Below are 19344 nucleotides of genomic sequence, written 5' to 3' on the forward strand. Positions count from 1 at the left end.
CACTGCACTCCAGCCTGGTAACAGAGCAAGATTCTGTTTCAAAATAAATAAATAAATAAAAATATAAAAATTAGCTGGGTGTGTTCGCGGGTATATGTAATCCCAGCTACTTGGGAGGCTGAGGCAGGAGAATCACTTGAACCCCGGAGGTGGAGGTTGCAGTGAGCCGAGATCGCGCCATTGCACTCCAGCCTGCATGACAAGAGCCAAACTCCGTCTCAAAAAATAAATAAATAGGCCTGGCGCAGTGGCTCATGCCTGTAATCCCAGCACTTTGGGAGGCCGAGGCAGGTGGATCACGAGGTCAGGAGATCGAGACCATCCTGGCTAACACGGTGAAGCCCCATCTGTACTAAAAATACAAAAAAATTAGCCAGGCATGGTGGCAGGCGCCTGTAGTCCCAGCTATTCGGCAGGCTGAGGCAGGAGGATTGCTGGAACCCGGGAGGCAGAGGTTGCAGTGAGCTGAGATTGCGCCACTGCACTTCAGCCTGGGTGACAGAGTGAGACTCTGTATGAAAAATAAATAAATAAATAAATAATAAATAAATACAATAAATGTGTGTGAGCTAATAATGATTGTCATAATCCTCAGTCGCAGGAAGACCTGATCTAAGAATTTTAGTCATGATCCTGATTTAGCCACTGGATAGAAGTAAATTTATTTAACTTGATTTTCCCTTCTGTTGTGTAGAAGGCTTTGAGCTAGAATAGACACTACAGAGATGAATCATTCATTCATCCATCCATCCATCCATCCATCCATCCATCCATCCAGCATTCAGTGTTTGGACACTAGGCTAGGACTTGGGCACATGTAGGTATATAGGGCATGGCACTCGCCCAAAAGAAGTAATGCCAAGGAATGCATTGATCACTGTGTAGGAGCCCCACTCCACCGAGGGTGATCTGTGCCCTTAACTGGATTTTCCTGCTTGCCTTATTAATAGGAAACATCTTCCCTTCCCCACAACAAGCAGTGTGGGAATTAAATTGGTTTCGGTAAAATTAAAATATAAACATATAAAGTGTGGTTTAATTTAACAGGCATATAACTGTACCACAGCTCAACAAAGTGTGGTTTAATTTAACAGGCATATAACTGTACCACAGCTCAACTTAGTCTACTTTTCTAAGCCAAAATGTTACAAGAAGTCTTTGAAAGGGAGAGGGATTAGGGAAGCTCCCCATGGCTGTTTTGAACCATGGAGGCTGGACTGGGTTGCAGCAGCGACTTTCCCTGGGAGAATGGAGTTGAGAGCAGCAGGGCTTAGTAGCTGCAGCACTGCAGGGATCACCCCAGGCGTGTGGCGTGTGGCTGGGGCCGCCCTGCTTTCCGCTGCGCTTGCTTCACTTTCCTTTGGGGCCCTCTGCAGGGGGTTGTGGCCTGTGGCTCTGGGTCCTAGCTGCTGCCACTGCCACCAGACACCAGACTAACTCAGAGCTCTCTTGCAGGCAGAAGCCCCTTACATACTGGCTCTTTCTCCTTTTTCCTTTTTTTGAGATGGGGTCTTGCTCTGTTGCCCAGGCTGGCATGCAGTGGTGCAACCTCAGCTCACTGCAACCTCCACCTCCTGGGTTCAAGCGATCCTCTCACCTCAGCCTTCCAAGTAAGTAGCTGGGCCCACAGGCATGCGCCACCATGCCCGGCTACTTTTTTTTTTTTTTTTTTTTTTTTTTGTACATATGGGGTTTCGTCGTGTTGCGAAGGCTGTCTTTCTCCTTTTTGACCTTCATTGCCTCTAGGAGGTACTAGATGAGTTGAGGTTATTCCTTAAAAGCTTAAAATAGGCTGGGCACCATGGCTCACACCTGTAATTGCAGTGCTTTCGGAAGCTAAGGCAGGAGGATTGCTTGAGGCCAGGAGTTCAAGAGCAGCCTAGGCAACATAGCAAGACCCTGTCTCTATAAAAAAAAAAAATTTTTTTTTTTTTTTTGAGATGGAGTTTCACTCTTGTCACCCAGACTGGAGTGCAATGGCGCGATCTCGGCTCACTGCAACCTCCGCCTCCCAGGTTCAAGCAATTCTCTTGCCTCAGCCTCCCAAGTAGCTGGGAATACAGGCCTGTGCCACCACGCCCGGCTAATTTTTGTATATTTAGTAGATGAGGTTTCTCCATGGTGGTCAGGCTGGGTCTCGAACTCCTGACCTCAGGTGATCCACCCGCCTCAGCCTCCCAAAGTACTAGGATTACAGGCGTGAGCCACTGCACCCGGCCTCAAAAAAAATTTTTTTTAAGCATAAAATAGTTTATAGCATTATGGAAAGAGAGAGTTGTATTTCCTAAGATAACAGAATGATGCAGATTAGAATACCTGAATACAAGTGACATGAAAAATTTTAAAGGAAGATTTATTAAAAGGTTTTGTCACATTTCTGCAGTATTCCTTTTTTCTCATGTAGACAGTAAGTGCAATAAGAGGAGGATGGAAAAGGGAATGTGGGCTTGGTGGTCAGAAAGGCTTCCTGGAGAAGGTCGGGCTGGAATTGGGCTCTGAGATTCAGACAAACGAGTCTCATTGGGATTTAGCTCTACTGAGTTTTGGGTGAAATGTTTAGAATGATAGCATCAAGTATATCTTATAACCTCCATTTTTTTTCTAATGCCACCATAGCAGAGACATGTGTTTATCAGACCTTGAAAATAACCACCCAAAAGTCGATATTAAGAGGGAAAAAAATCAGAAGTCACTGTTTAAGGACCAGAAATTTGAAGCCATGTTGGTTCAGCAAAATAGGTCAGACAAGAGCTCTTGCGATGAATGCAAAGAGAAGAAACAACAGATCGATACTGTGTTTGGGGAGAAAAGTGTAATTACACTGTCATCCATATTCACCAAAGACTTAGTAGAGAAACACAAGTCTTGGTCTCTGGGAGGAAAAACCCAGACTGAACCCGAAAACAAAATTACATTGTGCAAGATCCACGCAAAATCACCAAAATGTCATGGCACTGGGGTTCAGAACGAAGGAAAACAACCCTCAGAAACACCCACTTTATCTGATGAGAAGCAGTGGCATGATGTCAGTGTTTACCTGGGCCTGACCAACTGTCCAAGTTCAAAACATCCAGAAAAGCTGGATGTAGAATGTCAAGATCAGATGGAAAGGTCCGAAATCTCATGCTGCCAGAAAAATGAAGCCTGTCTGGGCGAAAGTGGCATGTGTGACTCCGAGTGCTGCCACCCGAGTAACTTCATAATTGAAGCCCCAGGCCACATGTCTGACGTGGAGTGGATGAGTATTTTCAAGCCTTCCAAAATGCAGAGAATTGTCCGCCTCAAATCTGGGTGCACCTGTTCAGAAAGCATCTGTGGGACACAACATGACTCCCCGGCAAGGTGAGTAACGTTCACATCTGTAAACACCCACGGAGCATGCATGCCAGTATTTGGAAATACAAAGGGTGACGGAAGCCACGCCATACCTACTATTAATCCAGAAGCCGTGTTTGCTGACAGAAATCTTCCTTAGGACCAACGGTTCCCTCTTTTCATCACAGCATGGACTGTTGAGTCTTTAATTATAGAGGCTCTATTAGATTCCAGGGACGTGTTTATACTGAGGACAGCTTCTGAGGCAAAGGTTTTGTTTAAAAACAAAACCAGTTGTTATGACTTGGGCAGATATGCTTTATTAACAAGCAAACGGGTGGATCGCTGCACAGAGTGGAATGCCCACCCTAGAGCATTCCTCACCCCAGAAGCCATTCTGAACTGACACGCCAACCATTTCTGGTCCAGATGGCATTACCTAGACCCCATATAAAAATGTCTCTTGGTGCATTGTGGTGGCTCATGCCTGTAACTCTAGCACTTTGGGAAGCCAAGGCAGGAGGGTCACATGAGGCCAGGAGTTTGAGACCAGCATGGGCAATATAGCAAGACCCTATCTCTACACTTTTTTTTTTTTTTTTTTGGAGATGGAGTCTAGCTTTGTCGCCCAGGCTGGAGTGCAGTGGCGCAATCTCGGCTCACTGAAACCTCCGCCTCCTGGGTTCAAGCCATTCTCCTGCCTCAGCCTCCCAAGTAGCTGGGATTAAAGGCGCACACCACCATGCCCAGCTAATTTTTATATGTTTTGTAAAGATGGGGTCTCACCATATTGGCCAGGCTGGTCTTGAACTCCTGACTTCAAGTGATCCACCCACCTTGGCCTCCCAAATTGCTGTGATTACAGGCATGAGCCACCACACTTGGCCTCTACACATTTTTAAAAAATTGTTTTTAAGTTAGCTGGGCATGATGGTGTACACCTGTAGTCCCAGTACTTGGGAGGCTGAGGCAGGAGGACCACTTGAGTCCAGGAATTTGAGACTAGCCCGGGTAACATAGTGAGGCTCCATCTCTGCAAAAAAATTTTTTTAATTTGCTGGGCATGGGTGGCAAACACGTGTAGTCCAAGCTACTTGGGAGGCTGAGGTGGGAGGATCACTTGAACTCAGGAGTTTGAGACTGCAGTGAGCTATGATGGTGCCACTGCACTCCAGCCTGGGCAACAAAGTGAGACTCTATTTCAAAAACATTTGTCATGGCTCTTTTTTTAAAAATTGAGATGAGGTGACACGATATTGCCCAGGCTGGTCTCGAACTCCTGGGCTTAAGCAATCTTTTCATCTGTGGGGATTACAGGTGTGAGCCACCACATCCAGCATCTCTCAGCTCTTATCCAGGGTCACTTAGTATATTTACATATCCGACCGTGCCTGCCTTTGTGTTCATTCATTTCATATCTGTTTGAGACTTTACATTGCCCAAACTTTCTTAATTTTTGAAAATCAATCAGGAAAGAGGATACTTGTATTTAACAAGCTGGTAAGTTATTGGTTTTTTTAAGAGAAGGAAATTTAAGAGAATAAGGCATATGCTGCCTTATTCAGGCTTGTCTTATTGTTGGAATAGCTGAATCTTGTGTGTGAGTGTCGTCATAATAACGTCTGCTATTTTAAAATAAAGCATAGCTCTTTAATCTTAAATTACAGAAAGGATGAAGTTTCTATATCGAGAGGCGTATTTTAATCATTACATTGGCTTTTATAGGACTTTATGATTAAAGTTTATTTCTAGTGCTTAATTATTTGGAGTATCCTTTGGCTCTTTAATTGTATTTTGTTTATTTATTTCCTTTGGCCCTTTTAGAAACTTGAATTGTTTAAAGGTCATGCAGATAGTCATTCTGCCAGTTGCAAATTATTTTAAAAAGTCGGTCATCACGCTAAATGTCATCTATTCATATTTGGTCTTTAAAGATCTTTGGATAATTGCAAGTATCAGGGCACAATGCCTATTTTTCACTACTGAACAAGGACACTCATATATTAAGGGACAAGCTTATGTCAGATAGTTTTAAGAGCATAGAGGATTAAATTTAATATATGAAATAAGTGCAGATTTACATTCAGAGTTTCTTTCAAGGCCCTTTTGACCTCACCGACTTAAAATGATTGAAGTGATTGCCTGTTCTGCCAGCAGAGACGGATGCCAAGATATCACATGACAAATATGTGATTAAGTAGAAAGATAATTATGTTTTTCTATTTTTCCATAGATTATAAGAACTTGCGTACCTACTTTATTATCTAACTAAAATGTTCACATCTGTGCCAGCATTCCATTTGACAAACAGAGGTTTACCCCTGCAGGGAGAAACTGGGGGCAGCCTGTTCTCACTTCATTGTAGGTTACAGGGAAGGAAGCAGTTCTAGTGCCTCTGGTCTGTTCCAGAACAGCTTTTGCTGTCAAACTCAGGCGGATCACCTGAGGTCAGGAGGTCAAGACCAGCCTGGCCAACATGGTGAAACCCTATCTGTACTAAAAATACAAAAATGAGCCAGACGTGGTGGCACATGCCTGTAGTCCCAGCTACTCGGGAGGCTGAGACACAAGAATCACTTGAACCCAGGAGGTGGAGGTTGCAATGACCCAAGATTATGCCACTGCACTGCAGCCTGGGCAACAGAATGGGACTCGGTCTCAAAAAAAAAGGTCATTGGCCAAGTGAGGTGGCTCATGCCTGTAATCCCAATACTTTGGGAGGCTAAAGCAAGGAGGATCTCTTGAGTTCAGGAGTTGAAGGCCATCCTGGGCAACAGGATGGCCCATCTCCAATAATAACAAAAATAAATAAATAAATAAAGCCATTAACAAAAATCAATCTCACAAACTGAAAACCTAAAATTTTCACAAGTATAACCTTATTCCATGTTGTTTTTTTTTCTCTTTTTAGAGATAGGGTCTCGCTGTCACCCAAGCTGGAGTGCAGTGGTATAATCATAGCTCACTGCAGCCTCTAACTCCTGGGCTCAAGTGATCCCACCTCAGCCTCCCAGGTAGCCGAGACTACAGGCACGAGTCACTGCACTTGGTTCCATTTTTTTTTTTTTTTTTTTGAGATGAAGTTTCACTCTTGTCGCCCAGCCTGGAGTGCAATGGCACGATCTCGGCTCACTGCAACCTCTGCCTCCCGGGTTCAAGCGATTCTCCTGCCTCAACCTCCAGAGTAGCTGAGATTACAGGCGCGCGCCACCATGCCCGGCTGATTTTTGTATTTTTAGTAGAGATGGAGTTTTACCATGTTGGCCAGGCTGGTCTCAAACTCCTGACCTCAGGTGGTCAGCTCTCCTCGGCCTCTCAAAGTATGGGGATTACAGGCATGAGTCCCTGCAACCGGCTGGCTTTTTTTTTTTTTTTTTTTTGAGAATTAGTCTGTTTTAATTTTTCCCTCCCTTTTAGATGATCCTATCTTTAGAACTTTCATTTCATTGTATTTTTAGGGGGAACATTCTTTGTTCTATAGTTACTTTTACCTAATAATTTTGTCTTAATTCTTTTTTTTTTTTTTTTGAGACAGAGTGTCTCTCCGTCACCAGGCTGGAATGCAGTGGTGCGATCTTGGCTCTCTGCAACCTCCGCCTCCTGGGTTCAAGCAATTCTCGTGCCTCAGCCTCCTGAGTAGCTGGGATTACAGGCACATGCCACCACACCCAGCTCTTTTTTTTTTTTTTTTTTTTTTTTTTGAGGCGGAGTCTTGCTCTGTCGCCCAGGCTGGAGTGCAGTGGCGCGATCTCAGCTCACTGCAAGCTCTGCCTCCCGGGTTCACGCCATTCTCCTGCCTCAGCCTTCCGAGTAGCTGGGCTACAGGCACCCGCCACCACACCTAGCTAATTTTTTGTATTTTTAGTAGAGACGGGGTTTCACCGTGTTAGGATGGTCTCTATTTCCTGACCTCCTGATCCGCCTGCCTCGGCCTCCCAAAGTGCTGGGATTACAGGTGTGAGCCACCGCGCCCGGCCACACCCAGCTAATTTTTGTGTTTTTAGTAGAGATGGGGTTTCACCATGTTGGCCAGGACGGTCCTGATCTCCTGACCTCATGATCCACCCGGATCAGCCTCCCAAAGTGCTGGGATTATAGGCATGAGCTACCATGCCCAGCCTTATTTTAATTCTTATTTGCAAAAGGTATGCATTAACTTATAATATTCTATTCCAATCTATAATGTTCTACTCAAACTTGACCTGCTTCAATAACAAAAACACTTATTTGTCCTTTTAAGATACTTTTGAGTATAAGAGTGATCTATGTATGATATTGTTTTAAGATATTTGTTTTTGTTGGGTTTTCTTATTCTTAGTGAGCTAATTGCCATCCAAGATTCCCACTCTTTGGGTTCTTCAAAATCTGCCTTGAGAGAAGATGAGACGGAGTCCTCTTCCAATAAAAAGAACTCACCTACGAGTTTGTTAATCTACAAAGATGCACCAGCATTCAATGAAAAGGTTCGTATTTTGCTTAGACATCCCCAGCTTACTCAAGCCAAGCCTCTCACCAGCTTTTAATGCTTCTCTAGCAACCACTGTTAGCTTGCTTATTTTGGCTATTCCTCCGTTTTTGTTTTTTTTTTTAATTCTAGGATTTTAAGATGCTTTTAAGGCAATCCTTTTATTTATTTTATTATTTTGTGTTTTGTTCTGTTTCTTTGAGACAGGATACTCAGTCACCCAGGCTGTAGTGCAGTGGTGCAATCATGGCTCACTGCAGCCTCAACCTACTGGGCTCAAGCGATCCTCCTGCCTCAGCCTCCCAAGTAGCTGCAACTACAGGCACATGCCACCACGCCCAGCTAATTTTCTCATTTTTTTGTAGAGACAGGGTCTCAATTTGTTGCCCAGTCTGGTCTTGAACACTTGGGCTCAAGTGATCTTCTTGCCTTGGCCTCCCAAAGTGTGCTGGGATTATAAGTGTGAATCACCGTGCTGGGACTATTTTTTCTTTCGAGAAAAATTGTATTTTTTTTTTTTTTTTGGCAACTTGATATATGTTGGTTGTAAAAAAAAAAATAAAGAAAAAAGAAAAAGAAAAACAAACCACAAGAACAATACAGAAATATAGATATCACCTAACTGCTTGGTCTCAGCTGCCCCTTCCTCCAAATACACAACCCCTGGCAGTGTCTAGAGAGACCCAGGTGACACGTTGGTGGGCTTGCTTACGGATTTCTCTATCTGCAGAGACATGCATACAGACTAATGTGTGGTAAATGGGATTTCATTATATGAGAAAATGTGTGGCCAGGTACAGTGCCTCATGCCTGTAATCCCAACACTCTGGGGGGCCAAAGTGGAAGAATTGCTTAAGCCCAGGAATTCAGGATCAGCATGGGCAACATAGCAAGACCCTGCCTCTATTTTTTGTTTCAATAAAATTTTAAAAACATAAAAGAGGAAAACATCGCCAGGCGCAGTGGCTCACGCCTGTAATCCCAGCAGTTTGGAAGGCCGGGGTGAGCAGATAACCCGAGGTCAGGAGTTCGAGACCAGCCTGACCAACATGGTGAAACCCCATCCCTACTAAAATAAAAAAAATTAGCCGGGTGTAGTGGCGGGTGCCTGTAATCTCAGCTACTTGGGAGGCTGAGGCCGGAGAATCGCTTGAAACCAGGAGGCAGAGTTTGCAGTGAGCCGAGATTGCACCATTGCACTCCAGCCTGGCAACAGAGTGAGACTCTGTCTCAAAAAAAAAAAAAAGGAAAACATCTGACATCTATGATTTACCAAGATACCAGGGTGGCAAATTGAAATCTTCATCCCACTAATGGGATTACAGGCACGAGGCACTGTACCTGGCCAGACATTTTCTTGTATAATAAAATCCCATTTACCACACATTAGTCTGTATGTGACAGACTAATAGTGACACATTCATTACACCCAAACCCCTTTGGAATTCTTCCTCTGCCCTGTGCGTCCCTCCCTATTCCCAGACAATCACTCGCTAATCTGTCTTCTGTAACACAGATTAGTTTGCATTTTCTAGAATTTTATATAAATGCGTTCAAACTTTTGTGTCCCTCTTTTTTCTTTCACTCAGAGTAATTATTTTGAGATTAACTTATGTGACTGTGTATATAAATAATTCCTTTTTGTTGCTGACAAGTATCCTATTGTGTGGATATATTAGGTTGATGCAAAAGTAAGTATGGTCTTTGTCATTAAAAGTAATGATAGGCCATTAAAAGTAATCCCAACACTTTGGGAGGCCGAGGCAGGCGGATCACTTGAGGTCAGGCGTTCGAGACCAGCCTGGCCAGCATGGTGAAATCCCCTGTCTACTAAAAATACAAAAATGAGCCTGGTGTGCTGGTGTGTGCCTGTAATCCCAGCTACTCAGGATGCTGAGGCAGAAGAATTGCTTAAACCCAGGAGGCAGGGGTTGCAGTGAACCAAGATCGTGCTACTGGACTCCAGCCTGGGTGACAGAGCGAGATTCAATCTCAAAAAAAAAGTAATGGCAAAAACCGCAATTACTTTTGCACCAACCTATTACCACAGTGATTTAGCCATTCACTTGTCAATGGACATTTGGGTTGTTTCTGGTGTGCTAGATAATACAAATAAAGCTGCTTGCATATTCATGTATAATAAGTCTTTGTATAGACACATTTTTTTTTTCGTTTATCTAGGAATGGAATGCTAGCTAGGTCATATGGTAGGTGTATATTTAACCTTTTTCTTTCTTTTTTTAGAGACAGGGTCTCGCTCTGTCGCCCAAGTTGGAGTGCAGTGATGCCATCCTGGCTTACTGCAATCTCAAACTCCTGGGCTCAAGTAATCCTCCCACTGCAGCCTCCCAAGTAGCTGGGACTGTAGGCATGAACCATTATGCCCAGCTCATTTTTACATTTGTTGTGGAGATGGGGTCTTGTTATGTTGCCCAGGGTGGTCTCAAACTCCTGACCTCAAGCAATCCTCCTGCCTCAGCCTCCCAAAGTGCTGGGGTATATTTAACATTTTAAGGAACTGCAAGATGTTTTCCAAAGTGGTTATACCAGTTACATTCCCACCATCAGTGTGGTGCTGATGCTCCGGTCCCAGCTGCTCCAGATTCTAGTCAATACTTGCAATGGTCAATTTTTAAATTCCAGACATTCTAATAGGTATGAAGAGGTATCTCAGTGTGGTTTTAACTTTCATTCCCCTAATGACTAACAGTGTTGTGCACCTTTTCACACGCTAAACCACCATCTATTTATAGCTTCGTTTTCAACTGATAGAGAAGTTCTAGCCAGTTATTCAATCCCAAAGAGACACTATTCTTTATGTCTGTGTAGAATATCCCTTCTTTAATTACTTCTCCAGATTTACCTCCTCTCTGCACTATGCGAACAAAACACTTATCAGGCCATCAGGCCGGGCGTGGTGGCTCATGCCTGTAATCCCAGCACCTTGGGAGGCTGAGGCGGGCAGATCACCTGAGGTCAGGAGTTGAAGACCAGCCTGGCCAACATGGTGAAACCCCATCTCTACTAAAAATACAAAAATTAGCCAGGTGTTGTAGCTCGTGCCTGTGGTCCCAGCCACTCAAGAGGTTGACGTGGAAGAATCACTTGAGCCTGGGAGGCAGAGGCGCAGCAAGCTGAGATTGTGCCATTGCACTTCAGCCTGGGCGACAGAGCCAGACCCTGTCTTAAAAAATAATAATAGGCTGGGCGTGGTGGCTCATGCCTGTAATCCCAGCACTTTGGGAGGCTGAGGCGGGTGGATCACCTGAGGTCGGAAGTTCAAGACCAGCCTGGTCAACATGGTGAAACACCATCTGGCTATGGCGAGGTGCCAATGACTTTCTTCACAGAATTGGAAAAAAATACTTTAAAGTTCATATAGAACCAAAAAAGAGCTCGCATTGCCAAGTCAATCCTAAGCCAAAAGAACAAAGCTGGAGGCATCACGCTACCTGACTTCAAACTATACTACAAGGCTACAGTAACCAAAACAGCATGGTACTGGTACCAAAACAGAGATATAGACCAATGGAACAGAACAGAGCCCTCAGAAATAATACCACACATCTACAACTATCTGATCTTTGACAAACCTGACAAAAACAAGAAATGGGGAAAGGATTCCCTATTTAACAAATGGTGCTGGGAAAACTGGCTAGCCATATGTTGAAAGCTGAAACTGGATCCCTTCCTTACACCTTATATAAAAATTAATTCAAGATGGATTAAAGACTTAAATGTTAGACCTAAAACCATAAAAAGAAAACCTAGGCAATACCATTCAGGACATAGGCATGGGCAAGGACTTCATGTCTAAAACACCAAAAGCAATGGCAACAAAAGCCAAAATCAACAAATGGGTTCTAATTAAACTAAAGAGCTTCTGCACAGCAAAAGAAACTACCATCAGAGTGAACAGGCAACCTACAGAATGGGAGAAAATTTTTGCAATCTATTCATCTGACAAAGGGCTAATATCCAGAATCTACAATGAACTCCAACAAATTTACAAGAAAAAAACAACCCCATCAACAAATGGGCGAAGGATATGAATAGACACTTCTCAAAAGAAGACATTTATGCAGCCAACAGACACATGAAAAAATGCTCATCATCACTGGCCATCAGAGAAATGCAAATCAAAACCACAATGAGATACCATCTCACACCAGTTAGAATGGCAATCATTAAAAAGTCAGGAAACAGCAGGTGCTGGAGAGGATGTGGAGAAATAGAAACACTTTTACACTGTTGGTGGGACTGTAAACCAGTTCAACCATTGTGGAAGACAGTGTGGCGATTACTCAGGGATCTAGAACTAGAAATACCATTTGACCCAGCCATCCCATTACTGGGTATATACCCAAAGGATTATAAATCATGCTGATATAAAGACACATGCACACGTATGTTTATTGTGGCACTATTCACAATAGCAAAGATCTGGAACCAACCCAAATGTCCAAAAATGATAGACTGGATTAAGAAAATGTGGCACATATACACCATGGAATACTATGCAGCCATAAAAAATGATGAGTTCATGTCCTTTGTAGGAAAATGGATGAAGCTGGAAACCATCATTCTCAGCAAAGTATCACAAGGACAAAAAACCAAACACTGCGTGTTCTCACTCATAGGTGGGAATTGAACAATGAGAACACTTGGACACAGGAAGGGGGACATCACACACTGGGGCCTGTTGTGGGGTGGGGGGAGGGGGGAGGGATAGCATTAAGAGATATACCTAATGTAAATGATGAGTTAATGGGTGCAGCACACCAACATGGCACATGTATACATATGTAACAAACCTGCACGTAATGCACATGTACCCTAGAACCTAAAGTATAATAATAAAAAATAAATAAATAAATAAAAAGAAATTAAGTTTCCTTTTTTTTTTTTTTTTTTTGAGACGGAGTTTCACTCTTGTTGCCCAGGCTGGAGTGCAATGGCACGATCTCGGCTCACCGCAACCTCCGCCTCCCAGGTTCAAGCGATTCTCCTGCCTCAGCCTCCCTAGTAGCTGGGATTACAGGCATGTGCCACCACGCCCAGCTAATTTTGTATTTTTAGTAGAGACGGGGTTTCTCCATGTTGGTCAGGCTGGTCTCAAACTCCCAACCTCAGGTGATCTGCTCGCCTCAGCCTCCCAAAGTGCTGGGATTACAGGCGTGAGCCACCGTGCCCGGCTGAAATTAAGTTGTCTTAAAAAAAAAAAAAAATCAGGTGGTGGCTCATGCCTGTACTCGCAGCACTTTTGGAGGCCAAGGAAGGGGGATCACCTAAGGTCAGGAGATCGAGACCATCCTGACCAACATGGTGAAACCCCGTCTCTACGAAAAATACAAAAATTAGCTGGGCGTGGTGGCACACGCCTGTAGTCCTAGCTACTCGGGAGGCTGAAAGGCAGGAGAATTGCTTGAACCCGGGAGTTGGAGGTTGCAGTGAGCTGAGATCACGCCACTGCACTCCAGCCTGGCAACAGAGTGAGACTCCATCTCAAAAAAAAAAAAAAAAAAAATTCAGTCTAGGCCCCTTTAAGAGCAATTGGCAGTGACTCATTTTCATGCTAAACTTCAGATCCCAAAGTTGAAATTTAATAGGAATAAACGAAGGCACATACCCACATATTTTTCAAGGCTTATAAGCCTTTAATGTTGTCCTATTTTGCAAGTATTTTGACATGCTAAATACAGCATTGACAAGTTGGTTGAGGAGAGTTAACCAATGCCTAGGATTCTTTTATCGCATGGGTGTTACTTCATTAGCTGTAGTAAGTTCTGTTTAAGTCAAATTATTTAACTGAGTAGGTTCTAAGAAATAAAGGGGGCTGGGTGCAGTGGCTCACGCCTGTAATCCTAGCACTTTGGGAGTTCGAGGCGGGTGGATCACTGGAGGTCAGAAGTTCAAGACCAGCCTGGCCAACATGGTGAAACCCTGTCTCTACTAAAAATACAAAATTAGCCAGGTGTGGTGGCGGGCAACTGTAGCCGCATCTACTCGGGAGGCTGAGGCAGGAGAATCACTTGAACCCAGGAGGTGGAGGTTGCAGTGAGCTGAGGTTACACTATTGCACTCCAGCCTAGGCAACAAGAGCAAAACTCCATCTCAAAAAAAAAAAAAAAAAGAGGCCGGGTGCGGTGGCTCACACCTGTAATCCCAGCACTTTGGGAGGCCGAGGCAGGCAGATCACGAGGTCAGGAGATTGAGACCATTCTGGCTAACATGGTGAAACCCCATCTCTACTAAAAAATACAAAAAAAAATTAGCCAGGCATGGTGGTGGGTGCCTGTAGTCCCAGCTACTTGGGAGGCTGAGGCAGGAGAATGGCGTGAACCCAGTGGGTGGAGCTTGAAGTGAGCCGAGATCACGCCACTGCACTCCAGCCTGGGTGACAGAGCAAGACTCCGTCTCAAAAAAAAAAAAAAAGAAAGAGAGAGAGAGGGAGGGAGAGAGAGAGAGAGAGAGAGAAAGAAAGAAAGAAAAAGAAAGAAAAGAAAGAAAGAAAGAAAGAAAGAAAGAAAGAAAGAAAGAAAAGGAATGAATTTGTTCTTATTCTACTATTTGATGTCCTGCTTTGCTTTGTAACACCTAAAGACAAAGAAATATTCACAGGTGATCGGGTGTAGTGGCTCACGCCTATAACCCCAGCAATTTGGGAGGCTGAGGCAGGAGGGTAACTTGAGGCCAGGAGTTCAAGACCAGCCTGGGCAACATAGTGAGATCCCACCTCTACCAAAAAAAAAAAAATTGCTGGGTGTGGTTGCACACACCTATGGTCCCAGCTTTTCAGGAGGCTGAGGCAGGAGGATCACTCGAGCCCAGGAGCTTGAGGCAATCAGCTGTGATTGTGCCACTGCACTTCAGCCTGGGCGACAGAGCAAGAGAAAGAAAAAAGAAAACAATATTCCTAGGTAGTTAGCATTTGTGTTTGTAAACCTAAGCATTTAAAGGTGCCTCTTAATTTCCTGTAGGCTTCAATTGTGTTACCCTCCCAGGATGATTTCTCGCCCACGAGCAAGCTCCAGCGTTTGCTGGCGGAATCTCGTCAGATGGTGACGGACCTGGAGCTGAGCACACTGCTGCCCATCAGCCATGAGAATCTCACTGGCAGTGCCACAAATGTATGCGTTTCATTTTCTCTTGACTATATTTGTCACATCCAAACACACCACTGAACACCAGTGTGCAAATATCACCGGCAGGGCGGCCTTTCTGTTAGAGGGAGAGTTTCTGTGTCTCTAGGGAGGAAAGGGAACATGCTTGTTTTAAGGAGGAAAAGGTTACACTTAGATGTCACTGGACCCAAACTTCCTCTTTCTAATGATCTGGGGCATATGAAGATAAATTCTTGGGGATTTTTTTCTTGGAGGGGGCGGGTACAGAGTTTTGCTCTTGTCGCCCAGGCTGAGGTGCAGTGGCACGATCTCAGCTCATTGCAACCTCCACCTCCCGGGTTCAAGTGATTCTCCTGCCTCAGCCTCCCAAGTAACTGGGACTAAAGGCCTACTCTACCATGCCCGGCTAATTTTTGTATTTTTAGTAGAGACAGGGTTTCACCATGTTGGCCAGGCTGGTCTCAAACTCCTGATCTCCAGTGATCCACCCACCTTGGCCTCCCAAAGTGCTAGGATTACAGGCGTGAGCCACCACGGCCAGCTGGAAATGTTTTAAAAAACCAAATTTTATTATAGAAAGTTTCAAGGCCGGGCGCAGTGGCTCATGCCTGTAATCCCAGCACTTTGGGAGGCCGAGGCGGGTGGATTACCTGAGGTCAGGAGTTCGAGACCAGCCTGACCAACGTGGAGAAACCCTATCTCTACTAAAAATACAAAATTAGCCGGACATAGTGGCGCATGCCTGTAATCCCAGCTACTGGGGAGGCTGAGACAGGAGAATCGCTTGAACCCCGGAGGTGGAGGTTATGGTAAGCTGAGATTGTGCCATTGCACTCCAGCCTTGGCAATGAGCAAAGCTCCACCTCAAAAAAAAAAAAAAAAAAGAGAGAAAGAAAGAAAGAAAATTTCAAATATGCACTGAAGTGGAAAGAATGGCACAGTCACTCACCTTTGACCACCATCGATTTCATCTTACCCCATCCATACACGTTTTCTTTGGAAGCATTTGAGAGTGAATCTCAGCATCATATCATGTCACTCATAAATATTTCATGATCATGATGTCTCTCTAACAGATATGGACTTTTAATTTTTTTTTTTTTTTGAGACTGAGTTTCGCTCTTGTTGCCCAGGCTGGGGTGCAATGGCACGATCTCAGCTCACTGCAATTCTCCGCCTCCTGGGTTCAAGCAATTCTCCTGCCTCAGCCTCCCAAGTAGCTGAGATTACAGGCACCTGCCACCATGCCTCACTAATTTTTGCATTTTTAGTAGAGACGGGGTTTCACCATGTTGACCAGGCTGGTCTCGAACTCCTGACCTCAAGTGATCCACCTGCCTCGGCCTCCCAAAGTGTTGGGATTACAAGCATGAGCCACCCTGCCCGGCCTAATTTTAATTTTGTGTATTTATTTATTTTTGAGACAGCATCTTCCTCTGTTGCCCAGGCTGGAGTGCAGTAGCTATTCGCAGGCGTGATCACAGCTCACTGCAGCCTCAAATTCCTGGGCTCAAGCAATCCTCCCACCTCAGTCTCCCAAGTAGCTGGGACCACAGGCACGCACTGCCATGCCCACTCTGTTTGCCAGGCTGCTTGAACTCCCGGCCTCAAGTAATCCTCCTGCCTCAGCCTCCCAAAGTGTTGGGACTATCAGCATGAGCCACCATGCTCAGCTTATTTATTTGTTTTTTAGAGACAGTCTTGCTCTGTCACCCAGGCTGGAATGCAGGGCCAACTTGAACCTCCAACTCCCAGGCTCAAGTGATCTTCCCACCTCAGCCTCCTGAGTAGCTGGGATTACACGTACACGAAACCACACCCAGCTGATGTTTTTATTTTTTGTAGAAACAGGGTCCCACAATGTTGCCCAGGCTGGTCTCAAACTCTTGGGTTCAAGCAATCCTCCTGCCTCAGCCTCCCAAAGTGCTGGGATTATAGGCGTGAGCCGCTGTGCCTGGCCTGGCTTTTCTTAACAGTGTCTTTTAAAAAGCGGAATTTAAAATTTTGATTACTTCCAACTTAACAGGTTTTTTTTTTTTTCTTTTTTGAGATGGAGTCTCGCTCTGTCGCCCAGGCCTTGGTGCCAGTGGCACGATCTCAGCTCACTGCAAGCTCCGCCTCCCGGGTTCACGCCATTCTCCTGCCTCAGCCTCCCGAGTAGCTGGGACTACAGGCGTCCGCCACCACGCCCGGCTAATTTTTTTGCATTTTTTGGTAGAGACGGGCTTTCACCGTGTTAGCCAGGATGGTCTCCATCTCCTGACCTGGTGATCCGCCCGCCTCAGCCTCCCAAAGTGCTGGGATTACAGGTATGCACCATCACACCCAGCTAATCTTTGTGTTTTTAGTAGAGATGGGGTTTTGCCATGTTGGCCAGGCTGGTCTCGAACTCCTGGCCTCAAGTGATCCTCCTACCTCGGCCTCCCAAAGTGCGGGGATTACAGGCGTGAGCCACCGCGCCCGGCCGATTCTAGTAGTTTTTTTGTAGATTCCTTAGGATTTTCTACACAATCATGTCATTCATGAATAGAGACAGTTTTATTCCTTTTTCCAATATTTATGCCTTATTTCATTTTCTTCCCTTACTGCTCTGGCTAGGACCCCCAGATGAGTGTTGAATAGAAGGAGGGGAGCAAACATCTTTGCCTTATTTCACGAAATGCTCTCTGATGGCATTTCTTGCTTAGCCCTTCTTCAGGTTGGTATTTTGTTAGATTCAGAGTTCCCTGGAGCAGTTTCTATGTGCCGCGAATAGATCCAAAACTAGAACATTAATCATTTTAGAATCAAGATGCTCACTGCCATGAGCCTAAACAGGTAGTTGCAGAGATTACCCTAAAGCAGAACAGGATCCAAAACTAGAAATTTTTCAAAGTATACCATGTGTGCCATATAAACTTTTCAAAGTGGAAACCATGATGGACTCTGGTGTTTCCTAGGAAGATTTCTTCTTCACAAGCTGTCTCTGAGGCATTAGTGAAGCATTGCATTTATATTGGGGCAGAGGAAGGTTTTTAATGACAAAACTATTTTGGTGCTTAGCTATCCCTTTAAATGTATGCAGTGAGGCTGCTTCTTCCCCTGTGTCTGGGGAGAACCTTTATGACTTTTCTAGTCATTCTTTGGCAGCTATTTCTTTAAAATACATTTTTTTAATTGAGATATAGGCCAGCCATGGTGGCTAATGCCTGTAATCCCAGCACTTTGGGAGGCCAAAGCAGATGGATCACTTGAGCCAAGGAGTTTGAGACCACTCTGGGCAACATTGGGAAACCCCACCTCTACAAAATACAATTTTTTTTTTAATTAGCTGGACACACTGCCATGCACCAGTAGTTCCAGCAACTCAGGAGGCTGAGGTGGGAGGATCACTTGATCCTGGGAGGTCAAGACTGTGGTGAGCCATGATCTTGCCACTGCATTCCAGCCTGGGTGACAGAGTGAGACCCTATATCAAAAAGAGAGACAGAATTCACATTTTATTATTTACATACAATTCACCCTTCTAAAGTGTACGATTTGGTGGTTTTTTTAAATCATATTAATAAAATTGTGCAGCCACTACCCCTATCTAATTCTAGAATATTTTAATCACCCCAAAAGGAGACCCCACATCCACAGCCACTGGTTACCACAATCTACTTTCTGTCTCTATGGATTTGTTGGACAGATAATTTTAATCAGAATTTGTTGACTAGAATTCATGGGATCCATGAACTTTGATGGAATAAAGATTACATGCCAGTTTATTTTTATTTTTAAATTTTATTTATTTATTTATTTATTTATTTATTTATTTATTTATTTATTTATTGTTTTGAGACAGAGTCTTGCTCTGTCACCCAGGCTGGAGTGCAGTGGTATGACCTTGGCTCACTGCAACCTCCACCTTCCGGGTTCACACTATTCTCCTGCCCCAGCCTCCCAAGTAGCTGGGACTACAGGCGCCCGCCACCACTCCTGGCTAATTTTTTTTTTTTTTTTTTTTGGATTTTTAGTAGAGATGGGGTTTCACCATGCTAGCCAGGATGGTCTTGATCTCCTGACCTTGTGATCCACCCACCTCGGCCTCCCAAAGTGCTGGGATTACAGGCATGAGCCACCATGCCTGGCCTATTTTTTTATTTTTATTTTATTTTCGAGATGGAGTTCCACTCTTTCCTCCACTTCCTGGGTTCAAGCGATTCTCCTGCCTCAGCCTCCTGAGTAGCTGGGATTACAGGTGTGAGCCACCATGCCTGGTTAATTTTTTGTATTTTTAGTAGACAGAGTTTCACCATGTTGGCCAGGCTGGTCTCAAACTCCTGACCTCAAGTGATCCTCCCAACTTGGCCTCCCCATGTGCTGGGATTACAGGCGTGAGCCACTACGCCCGGCCCAAATTCACATTTTCCAAACAAGCATTATAGCAACAGATGTCTCCTCCTTGTCCTCGTGGCT

General features: G+C 44.6%; 1 protein-coding gene across 1 annotated transcript in view; it reads left to right on the forward strand.

The window, feature by feature from the left end:
* Positions 1–19344, forward strand: part of CCDC62 (coiled-coil domain containing 62) — a 55442-nt gene that overhangs the window by 26517 nt on the left and 9581 nt on the right. The window contains 3 exon segments of the mRNA XM_034934724.3: positions 2617–3342; positions 7634–7778; positions 14761–14910. Coding sequence (XP_034790615.2) covers positions 2617–3342; positions 7634–7778; positions 14761–14910 — 1021 coding nt within the window.

Source organism: Pan paniscus, chromosome 10 (assembly GCF_029289425.2).
Source record: "Pan paniscus chromosome 10, NHGRI_mPanPan1-v2.0_pri, whole genome shotgun sequence".
NCBI classification, from domain to species: Eukaryota; Metazoa; Chordata; class Mammalia; order Primates; family Hominidae; genus Pan; species Pan paniscus.